The sequence below is a fragment of the Fundulus heteroclitus genome, chromosome 8 (assembly GCF_011125445.2).
Source record: "Fundulus heteroclitus isolate FHET01 chromosome 8, MU-UCD_Fhet_4.1, whole genome shotgun sequence".
NCBI lineage: Eukaryota > Metazoa > Chordata > Actinopteri > Cyprinodontiformes > Fundulidae > Fundulus > Fundulus heteroclitus.
The window spans coordinates 31,835,990-31,848,280 of record NC_046368.1 but is presented as its reverse complement, the minus strand read 5'-3'; the positions used below and the strand labels follow the sequence as shown (position 1 = coordinate 31,848,280).

General features: G+C 42.4%; 1 protein-coding gene across 17 annotated transcripts in view; it reads left to right on the top strand.

The window, feature by feature from the left end:
* The window catches only part of LOC105915615 (calcium/calmodulin-dependent protein kinase type II subunit beta), a 90,836-nt gene that overhangs the window by 56,608 nt on the left and 21,937 nt on the right, over nt 1-12,291 (top strand). For 10 of the 17 annotated variants that reach the window (XM_036140605.1, XM_036140620.1, XM_036140607.1 and 7 more), the window contains one exon: nt 2,919-2,987. The exons of the other annotated variants lie outside the window; for them this stretch is intronic. In XM_036140605.1, the coding sequence (XP_035996498.1) occupies nt 2,919-2,987 (69 nt within the window). The remainder of the gene's footprint in view (nt 1-2,918; nt 2,988-12,291) is intronic. 17 annotated transcript variants of the gene reach the window in all.

The window sequence follows — 12,291 nt, the reverse complement described above, 5'->3', positions numbered from 1 at the left end:
GAAAGAGTCAAAATGAAGGAATTGCAAAGATGAGACCCTCTCATCAACAAGGTAAAAAATAAAAATGAAATATTGCTGTAAGTTGAAAAGGCGGAAGTAGTTTTAAAACCGCAGTCAGTCTCGTTTAGGCTGAATGAAAAGATTGAAAAGAGGAGGCAAAGTGGCCTTCCTCTGTGAGTTCATATTTAGTTGTTAAAAAGCTGCAGAAAATGTACACGACGACAACTAAAATGACTGCAGAGGACTAATGGGCAGTGCTTTTTTTAGACAAAAATAAGGACTATGACCAAAGCTGAACTAAAATGCAACTATTGTCTGCTTTCTCAGAGCTTTTTAACAGTAGCTAACAGTGTACAAGGAACACAGGAATAAATGAATATGTTCAAAACGTCTATGTGAGAATGATGTTGGGCCGAGCTCAACGGAGTTCCTCTTCCAGACAGCAGCAGGCTCTTCAGGCTCTCCACAGCGGCATTTTATAAGTTTGGCCAAAAATGTTAAAGACTAGAGAACTATTTTTAAATATACAGATATGAGAGTTATGGTCTTTTATTTTGTTTGGTGTTTCATGCAGTCTTTGCATAGAATTTCCAGAACAGAATGACTCCAATAATACAAGGAGTTCTTTGATGTTTAGCCCTTTTATTTTGTCTTTAGGCGGCACACTCTATGTTCTTTCCTTATTTTCCCCAAATATGGAACATTTCATTCAAGAAAATGAATAAAAGTTTGATGTTTTCTTTGTTCTAAAACATAGAATTTGATATTAATCTTTCATTTTGGTTTGCTGACCTCTGTGCTTGAGAAAGACTCTGCGGCTGTAACCCTACTCCTGCAGCGAAAGGCGGAAAACTAAATTATCGCCACACCTTTCACGTCTTAGTTTGTTTATAATTTGGGAAACTAAGCATCCTTTTACATCTTTTGTACATTTAAGCCCAGATTTCTCACAGAAAGCTCTGCTGTGACACAACATTGACATTTGTGGTTTAACTTTTAAAGTTCAAGTTGCATTAGTTTCAAAAGACTCAATACTGATTGGCAGCACTTAGACAAAAAACATTGTGTATAAATGTGGTGAATTACAGAACGCTCGTTTTTAAATAGCTCTTCAAATGTTGTTGTTGTTTTTTTACATTGATTGGTGCAAGCTGCAAGATTACCTGCTGAAGTGATTGTTGTAATAACAGCTTTCCTCTCAGCAAATTCCTGCTGACATTTTCTTTTTATAACCACTAAAACGCGTTTAAATCGCTCAGATTTGCTTCATGGCTGAGTTTGAAAGGCTGAACCAGCAGGGGAAGAGTTTGGTCTGACTGCAGGTTATGCCTTCATAACCCCTAAGGACACTCTGCCCCCTCTGAGATCCCCTTCCCATTCCTCAATATCGAAGTACTAAATATATCTAAAATTGACGGTTGCCCCCAGCTTTCTCCGCCAGCTCACCTTTCAGCCACAGCGAACCTGAGCGTTGCGCCGTGGAGTCCGTGCGTCATGCCTGCAGTTGTGTGCCGCCGCATGCTGATTGGGAACACGAGCGCTCCCGTTCTCGCCGTTGATTAAAGAAACAGAGCGGCTGTATATTTAGCATGTCATGTCGTTTGTGTGGGCGTTTGTGTGAACTGCCTGTTATGCTTCGCAGCTCCGTCACAAGTGCTGTGGGTCTTGTTAACTCCTCCGGTAAAATGAAGCATCTACGTGTTGCCGTTTCCTCGGGAACGGATTACAAGGATTTTAGTCCCCAAAGCTTGTTTGACTTGTTGACAGATGCCCGTGTTTTACTAGCAATATGCAGAATGGCATCCGTAGCAGGAACTAGCCAAACAGCTCTCAACTGGAAAATCTTCATTCGCTGCAAGAAAAAAGCTGTCCACATCAACCTGGTCCTGAAAATATACCTGCCCTCTATACCTGATAATTGGTTGTTCCACCGCAACAGCTGCCACCATGCCTTTAGCTCCTTTGACTAGGCCACTCAGAGGAGGTGTGCTTTTGGTTAATTGTCCTACTGCAAAACCCAAGTGTGCTCCAGTTTATGGTCACAAACGAATAACCAGATGATCTACTTCAAGAGGTTTTAGTAGTGAGCAAAATTTGTGTTGTCAAGTTTCCTAGGTCCTGAAGAAGGGAAGTAGACCCAGACCTGCTTAGTGAAACTCCCCCATGGAGGCCATTAATTCAAGTCTCTCTTTTTTATTGTTGAATCATAAACACTGACCCCAGGTGAGGCCTGCAGAGCGTTCGCTGTTGTTGTGGTTTATTTTGGGATGTCCTACTTGAGTTTTGAATGCACCCTTTGGGTAATACTGGTAGGATGGCCACTCCTGGGAAAGTTCTCCACTGTTCTGTGTTTTCTCCATGAAGGAATCCTGACTCTCATTGTGGTTTTCTGAAGTCTTAAAGTCTTGGAAATGGCATTGTCCCTCTTTCCAGACTGATGGGATTTAAGTTCTACAGGTCTGGTAGATAGGCTTGGGTGTACAAAGGGGAAATTGAAGTCAGCTGTCCAACAACAGTTAATCACAATGCCTTTTTTTCATTTCCTCTAGTTATCTTTTTAAAGTAATAAAATGTGTTTTGTTGAGATGAAACAAAACCCTAAACAGGAGAAATCTGAGAAGGGACAACTGCTTTGTTCCTTGCTTATAGTTATGAACTGATCTATTAAACTTGAGAAATCCTATCCAGGTGGTTATAACAGCTGTCAGAACCCTTTTGGGTCCATACCTGGGTGAAAACACTCAATCTAATCTTCCTAATGGTTTGATGTCTGAAGCACTCCTCCTCTGTCTATATTTACCTTGATTACACTGCGTATCTATTTTTTTCCCCAGTAACCACCCACTTCACGGACAGCAGATGGCACCTGTCTGCATTGTCTCTGAGCACTAATGCCACATTTTGTGTTTCCACCACAGCCCCAGACAAACAGCACGAGAAACAGCATAGTCACCAGTCCCAAAGGCAACATCCCTTCTGCTGCACTGGTACGCAGCTGTGTCCTGTCTGTCTGTCTGTCTGTCTGTCTGTCTGTCTGTCTGTCTGTCTGTCTGTCTGTCTGTCTGTCTGTCTGTCTGTCTGTCCAAACCTCATCCACGCCACAGAGAGGGCTGATGTGTGTCTGCGTGAGTGTGTGAAAGAACGTGTGAAGGTGTGAGTAGTTTTTGAAAAAGATTTGCTTCTGTGTGTTTGCACAATGTCATTGCTTCATACAAAACCTTGACCAAAACAGAGGTGGATTAGGTTAGATAGATATTTAGACAGTAAGCATGTCCTTTATTCATGAGGACATTCATAGGACAGCTTGACTCATTATAATGAGGTTAGCAGAAAAACCCCAGAAGACTGTAACCCAGGTTCCAAAGTCATCTCTTTTTCGAGTGGTCTAACATCTTTGGGTGAAATGTGAAAGCTTATAGAAACAGATTTTATTCTGTTAGAGACAGAATATGGCAGGTATCCACAGCCGGAGAAGAACCCACCAGATTGGATGTCCACTGAGCCCCTGCCATCCTCTACTTACAGCTTCCTTATCCACTGCTTCCTCAGAGGTCAGGCAAATGATTTGCTGAAAAGACCCAGATTTCACAGTATCAGAAAAGCAAGGATTGACAAAAAGGTGAGCTCTCAAGATCGCAACAGAAAGTTATTTCTTCATTGCACATTACCAGACTGGAACAGAAGCACAGACACAGGCACAGCCAGAGAAAGACATGCTGGCCAAAGGTCGGAATTTGGCATTTCTCCATAATAAATACCTGTTGTGGAACTGCAGACTGCCACAGAGTCTGCTGTGAGGAACCACAACGCAGTGCAAACCCAGGCAGATCAACTCAGAGGGAAGGTAACAGCAACATTCTCCAGCGCTAAGGGTCCTCCTTCAAATCTGACACCACAAGAAGAGAAAGCAATAGGACCAAAACATCACTATTACCTATAATCTATATTACCAGCCGACAAACGAGGATGCACAGTGGTCCTCTACATTTCTGACTAACAGGGGAAAAACATAAACATGCCTGAATTACGGATTGGGTCTGCACACTGCTGGACCTCTGTCTTTCCACCACTTATTGCACTTAAAACGAGTTTTTACAAACGATACCATGGCTGTCCCATGGCATCTCCCGTGTCATCGTGTGGCCAATCACCACATGGAGGAAGTTGAAAAGAGAGCCTTGAACTTCTTCAGGGGAACTTCACCGAGTCTCTAGTTGAGATATGTGGATGATACCTGGGTGAGATTCCAAGCCAAGGAAGGAGAAACGTTCAGACATGTTAACTCGGTCAACAGTAACACCAAGTTGACCAGAGAGGAGGCTAAGGACAAGCTGCCTTGTTTGGACCCTTGGAGCACATGGGAGAGATGGAAGCCTCGACATTGAGGTTTACAGGAAAGCGGCCCACACAGACTCACCACCCACTGGAACACAAGCTTTCTGTCATCAGAACTTTGCACCATCGGATTTGGGCTAAACATGTCCCCATGAAGACCGAAGGGCAGGAAAAGGAGCAGGAGCACATCATGAAAGCTCTCCTAACACGTGGATAGCCTGACTGGGCTTTTGTCTAGTCAGCGAGGAAATCCAGAAAACCCAGTACTGAACAGAACAAGGAGAAGAACCAACGGCAAAACTTTGCTTTAGGGTTTTTTCTTGTATATTTATGGAGTATCTGAGAAACTCAGGAGGATTCTCTACAAACACAACATCCCTGGGTTATTTCACACCTAACAGGACTCTCAGGCAAAGGCTTGTCCATCCCCAGGACAAAACCCCAAACACAAACAGAGGGGGGTGGTGTCTGCAGCTCAGTGCCGCGAGGAATGTCCAGACCTCCATATGTTCGAGAAACTAAACTTTTGGAAAAATATTCTTTGAGCTGATGAAATAAAAGTAGAACATGTTGGAATCCAACATAGCATTTCAGAAAAATAAAGATGGTGGTGCCCTGGGGCTGCTTTGCTGCTTTAGGACCTGGGTGACTAGCTTTACCTGGTGGAGCCAAGAAGTCAGCTGTCCACCAGGAAATCCTGAAGGACAATGTCCGGCCGTCAGGTCGGACATTGTGAGACCCCCTCACATAAGAACATTTTAACGGCCAATAACCTTCTCATGGCGCTGTACATAATTATCCATTTGAAGCGATAACATCATGGTGCATACAGTGACCTGCAAATGTATTCACCCTCCCTGGCATTTTTCACATTTTCTTGCCTCAGAACCTGGAATGAAAATGTTTTGTTTGTTTTTTTGATCATTTGTACCATACCTACAGCTTTCACTATATTTATTTTTTATTTTTTTGTGAAGTGAACCACAAATAGGACAAAACACCAGAATACTTCTACATGCATAACTATTCACTCCCCATGTACTTTATAGAGCCACCTTTTCCAGCTGCAAGTGGCATTTACCCCGTTTCCACTACCCCTTTTTAACCGTGCCGAGACCAGTCCGCGCTATGTAACTCAGATAACTATCGAGTGTAAATGGAACGTAAACTGAGCTGCACCGTGCCAGACACAACCAGACTGAGATAAATGCAGACCAGTTCCATGTGTGGGCTCGGCCTGTTTATTTTCTGGTCTGGTTCTCTAATAACAAAGAGCGCATGAGCAGACCGCGTCATCTCCTTACAGCCAGCTGACATTTCAGACATTCATAATATATTAGCTTCCCTACCGTGATACACGATTTCCAGAGATGATTCTGCTTAGCAGTGTGATGAACCTCAGCGTCTGTCGTTGTTTCCTGCGTCTGTAAATCCTTATTAGACGTTCGTTTGTCTTATCCACTTCCCAAAAGGCGACTCTGTTAAGTAAATTTACCAAAAGTTGCCGTCTTCCCTTGACTCTCCGCAAATAACAAAATATAACCAAACATAACTTCCTGAATGTTACAGGCGGCGCCATTTTTATTTGCTTGATTTCCAGAATGCAGTAGTACCTCAGATCGTCACTAGGAGGCGAGGAAACCAAGGAACCGACATAGCGTGGTGTGTAAACGGTCATCAGAACCAAGCTTGGCTTGGTTAACTGATCCAAGCTCGGACCGAGCTCGGCATGGATCGGTTTAACATGGGTAGTGGACATGGGGCTTTAGTATCAGTCTCTCTGAGCTCTCCACGTCTCTCCACCAGCATCTTTTGCTTATTCTTCAAGACTTAACTTCTCCAGCTCCTTCATGTTAGATGGTTGTCACTAGTGAACAGCGATCCTCAAGCCTAACAACAGATTTGCAATTGAATTAAGGTCTGGACTTTGACTAGGCCGTTCCAACATATTTGAATGTTTCCCGTAAACCCTTCAAGTGTTGCTTTAGCAGTGTGCTTTGGGTCATTGTCCTGCTGGGAGCTGTACCTCCATCCTGGTCTCAAATCACAGGCAGACTAAGAGGTTCTGCTCCAGAATATCCCTGTATTTAGCAACATCCATCTTTCCCTCGACTCAGACCAGTTTCCCAGTCCCTGCTGCTGAAAAACAACCCCACAGCATGATGCTGTCACCACCACGTCTCACTGTGGGGATAGTGTTCTTCAGGTGATGGGATGTTTTGGGTCTGCACCAGATGTGAAGCCCAGCTCCTTGGAGCATACGGCTTATTGTGGTCCTATGAACAGATCCTCCAGTCTCTGCTGTGGAGCTCTGAAGCTCCTTCAGGGTTACCTTTGGTCTCTGTGCTGCCTCTGATTAATGCCCCCCTTAATCCCTGGTCTGTGAGATGTGGTGGGCGGCCCAGTCCTGGCAGGTTTGTGGTACAGTGTGATTTCCCTGACTTGTACTTCTCGACAACTTTGTCCCAGACTTGTTCAGAGTGCTTCCTGGTCTTCATGGTGTGAAGATCCCTCTTGTTAAGTGAAGTTGCAGCCTCTGGGGCCTTTCATAAAAGTTGTGTTTATACTGACAGGTCATGTGACACTTAGGCTGCAAACAGATGGACTTTCATCCAACCATCCATTTTCCTACACGCTTCCATTTTCAGGGCTTCATAGCAAAGGGGTTTAGTACATATGCCAATCTGAATTTTCAGTTTTTTATTTTGTTTTTATTCTTTTTTTTTGCATATTTGTTTTTATTTATTTGACTTCAACAACTTAGACTATTTTGTGCAGATCCATCACATAAAATAGGATTTAAAAGTATTTCAGTTATGGATTGGAATGTAACAGAATAGGTAAAAAGCCAAGGGGCATGACACTGTATATAATGCGAAAACTGGGATCTTTTTGTTTTTACTTTTATATTCAAGTTGTGATTTATACAAAAAAATAATAATAAGTCCTTAATTTTCTTTTGCAAACATTTTCATACTGTAATCTAATCTTTAACCCACAGTAAAACTGCTGTGTTGTCCTAACTTCTCTTTTTGTGTCTATTACTTTCCAGCCCTCTCACTCCTAATGACGATACAGTTCACCTATAAACCTATAAAATAAAGTAGTCAGAAGTTTACACAGACATCTTAAAAAATAATTTCATTTCAGTGGAATGACTTCCCTATTAAAGTTGTGAGAATTAACAAAATTTTTATTTTTCTTCACAAGGTTGAATGTATTGTAGATTTTTAATTAAGGGTCTACACTGTAGGTACATGCTCAAATGTTCATACACACTAATATTTGAAATATAAGTCAGAGACATAAGGGTATATGTCCTGTCACTTTTTAATCCGATTTTGATGGATTAAAAGTGGGTGGGGCGATTAAAAAGGGGCGGGGCTTATTTTTTAATTGACCTTTTAGGTGATCACATGATCGTCACGTGAACCTGCTCGTGACCCTCATGTGACACCCTATCATTGACCCCTACCGTGACCTCCATATGACCCCACCACGTGACCCCTCATGTGACACCGTATCATTGACCTCTCCCGTGACCTCCACATGATCCCACCACGTGACTCTCACAAAAAAAAAAAAAAAAAAAAGTCCCTCCCACCCTCACCCCGCCCCCCCCGGGTCCCCGCACTCATAATATAAGGTCCTTTTCTCAAGCATGGATAGTGATTCACTCCTTTTCAACATGGCGTTCGAAACAAGCAAGCAAGAACCTATCATTTCTGACACACCCGTCACGACCTACAACTATCAGGATGGTGATGGGCAAGCTCAGCAGACCCCTCGCAAGGTAATGCTGTCTCTATGCAGAACTCAGATGCCTCCGACCCTACCTCTGCAAGAAGAATGGTCTTTGGAATCCTATGGAGCTCGCGGTAAATGGGGATACCTCTTCAAGTACGAAACCGGCGAAATGTGTCTGTATCAGCTGGATCAAGAAACCGACAAGCTGCAACCTATCCACTCCTTGTGCATGCTAACGTCAAACGATTGGGCTGTTCTGAGACTCGTCCTGCTCCGCAAACTAAACCCTGAAGATACGTACGACGCAGGCCCCAAAGACTCGTACTTGACATACCCCGTTGTGAATCTAGAAACCCGCGACGCAATCAAGGATTCACCCGCTGCTAAACGTCACAAGCGGGCTCATCAGGAAACCGAGGATGGAATCATGGATTCACCCGCCGCTAAACGCTGCATGCGGGCGTTGACCCACTTGAACGAGACTGACACAGACTCGACAAATAGGATCTTCTCAGCCACATGGCAATCAAAGACGGGGGTTACCGGCCGATGGTTTTTCCGCGCAACTCTGAGACAGGCTCAAGATAAAACAACCCCGGTTATTTTCGTGCTCGACTATTATAATGCAGACTGCGGCGTGTTTAGACCCTTGTTAACCATTCCCTTCGACGCATGGCGTGACAAGATGACTGCAATAGCAGACCAGATCTCAACGCTGTTTCGCGACTGTCGCAACTGGAGAGACATTTTGGGGATCAAGAAAGTGCTAGCTTTTTGAGCCTGCCCCCTTCACAAAGGCCGATACCGCCCCCTTCAACGTTAACCACACCCCTTCTCAGTATATATTCTGATCGGGACTCTATGCAACTCCACTGACCAGACTTTTAGCATCTGAAACCATGAGTAACTACGTGGTTGAAAGAACTACTCCAACATCACCGCAGCATGGCTCTCCGGACAGCGACAAATTCTTCCCGGGACCGTACCACCCGCCTTCACCCTCGCCAACCCCTGAATCATCTCACGAAAGCGACACAGACAGCGAGAGTCTTCTGACGGGGCTGCAGAGGCGTACCGTCTACTGGTCCAGACCCCCCGGAGGTGTGAGACTACGGCCCGAGTTCTTATTTTTTTCCAATAAGATTTCTGGACTTCCAGCCAGGCTTCCCGCCATGCCATCACTGTCAGAGACCCAGGAGGAAGATTCACAAGCGCTGAATCTTCCACCCTCCCCGGACCCTTCTCAGTCTGAGTACTCACAGCTCCAGGACTCACAACTTCCCTCGGGCCAAGGAGATGCAGCATCCCCGCCCCCATCGCCGCGTGAGGATACGCTGCTTCCATCCGGGGAACCAGACGCTGACACCGGGGCGGATGAATACGACGGATGGATCCGCTTCGGGTTCATCAAAGCGGTGAAAACAGTGGTGCACCATCTTTTAAGCGCCGCCATCGAAAAGTACATGCGTGATAAATGTTACGGCTGCATTTATGACCGCCCTAGTCAGAGAGAGCATGAATGTTTGGAGCAGCTTGAGGATGGGTTCTTTGAAAGCAATTACTATCGTGTAATGCGAGTGCTTTGTAACGCACGCTTCATCGATGCCGTTCAACGGTTTTTAGTCGCTCGCAACATCCACCAAGACAACGACACAGTCAACGCCGTCGCACAGGCATATCTGTACGAATTGACAATGGTCAAACGGGTGCATGACCACATCAACGAGGTGTATAATCAGCTGGTTGAAGAAAACTATGAATTAAAAGATCAACTCGAAACCATCACGCAGTACTGGCGGGGGGCTTGAAACCAATGCATGCATGCATGTTTTCTCCAGTCTTTCTCTTTATATATTAAAGTAGCAATTTCTAAAATTAGTTTGTGATATATTAAATGAGTGTTTTTTAACATTGAGTGTGTGATATATTAAAGTAGTATTTTCTGAAATTAGTTTGTGATATTGTATTAAAAGAATGTCTTTCTTTTTATCTAACCAATGAGTGTTTTTTACATTGAGTTTGTGATATATTAAAGTAGTATTTTCTGAAATTAGCTTGTGATATATGAAATGATTGTTGTTTACAATGAGTTTGTGATATAATAAATTAATTAAAGTAATTTCTTTCCTCACTCCTTATGTTAATAAAAAATATATAAAACCCAACCACATTCTTTCTACACTTTTCTTTCAACTAGAAAAAAAAAAATCTGTTACAGCCATGGCGTGGGAAGTAAAATGGCACCACTCGTCATTCTTGTTTCTAACAGTGTTTTGAAACTCCAAATGGCTAGGAGCACCATGTATTTGTTATATGTTAAGCAGCAAACTTGCAGGCTGTACCCTGTCTTTCTGAGTTACCACCCTTAGATTTTTCGCCCCACCGGGCAAAAATGGTCAAGTGGAAATTACTCACGGGCTGGTGAACAAGAAAACTGAGTTGTAAGTAATCTGCGTCCATCTACCTCTAGTTTTGAGTTTCAAGCAAAATTTGTGCCATTCTTGAATTGAGGTTGAAGAGAAATTATTTTTAAATGGCCCCTGGAAATAGTTTAGGCACTCCTGCCTAGGCCCGTTGCCTACTAGGTAATCCCGTGGAGGCTGTGTGGACAACTAAGATAACATCCGCAGGTATTATTATTATCACAACACATGGCAAGGCAAGGCAAATTTATTTATATAGCACAATTCAGTACAAAGACAATGCAAAGTGCTTTACATGATTAAAATATAGCAAAAATAAAACAGAATAAAAGCAAGTAGGAATAAAATGTAGATAGAAAATAGAACAAAAAAAGTGGTGATTCAGTTAACTAGAACAGTTGAAGGCAATCCTAAACAAATGTGTTTTTAATGTTGATTTAAAAGGAACTAAGGCTTTCTGCATCTTTACAATTTTCTGGAAGTTTGTTCCAGATAATTGGAGCATTGGAACTAAATGCTGCTTCTCAGTGTTTAGTTCTGGTTCTAGGTATGCAGAGTAGGCTGGAGCCAGAAGACCTTAGTGGTCTGGAGGGTTGATACACTGATAACAAGTCTGTGATGTATTTAGGTGCTAAGACATTCAGGGATTTATAGACTAACATAAGTATTTTAAAGTCTATTCTCTGGGATACAGTGAGCCAGTGTAAGGACTTTAGAACTGGGCTGATGTGCTCTACTTTCTTGTCTTCCTGTTGCAAAACGTTAGTTAATTAAAATTTAATATAGGCTTATTTTCCTTTCATTACTTGATGTTTGAAAACACTGCATATCTTTTTTCTAATACCGACTACTTTTTATGCAAATTATGATAATTTTGTTAGTAGTTCATAAGATAAAACCAATCAAGCAAATACTTCTAAGTAGTGTATAAACATGTTGAAGAACTTTTGCAACGGTATATTTCTTTTCTAAAATAAAACTTGGTAGAAACTGTCATGGTTTAGTTTTTGGTCCGGCTTTTTTCCTGTTTTTTTTTCAGTTCCTCCTCTCACTCAGCTCACCCTCCAGGTTCGTGCGGGTAATTATATTTCTGATTCATTTTTAGTTGAAAACGGCACCCTTCAGGGGAGTTAGTCCAGTACTATTTTCTTTTATGATAAACCTGACATAGGAAAATCACTTGTTGCAGATCACGGGGTAATTTTGAAAAGAGGAAGGAATATGTTGTAAAGAAAGTTCAGGATGCTATTGATTGTAGTGGAAGATTGGTCTTTGAAATGGGGATTTAAGTTATCTGTTGAGAAACCTCAATGTTTTTCACGAGAAAGAAAGTCAAATTTGTCTGAAATTGTATAAACAAAGATTAGAAAGGGTAAAAGGTTTTAAATTCTTGGGGTTTGATAGTTTGCTTAAGTGGAAACTATTCAATACTAAAAGTATTGAATATTATGAGGTGTTTAACAGGAGGTGTATGGGGAGCTGATTGTATGGCGTTGAAAAATGTATATATTGCATTAGTTAGATCAGTTCTAGATTACGGTGGTATTGTTTTTGATTCGGTTCATCATTAAAAAGGTTGGACATAAGGGTTAGGGTTAGTAAAATCGAGGTTGGAGAAATGCCATTAAGTCTTAGAAGGAAACACTTGAGGGTAAATTATTGCGGTAATTTACAAAGTCAAAATGAAACACATCTAACAAAAAGTATACTAATTGAAAGTTGGGAAAATAGTAAAATTAAAAAGGAGTTATTTAGTAAGGGAATTATTCAGATAATTGAGGAGTTA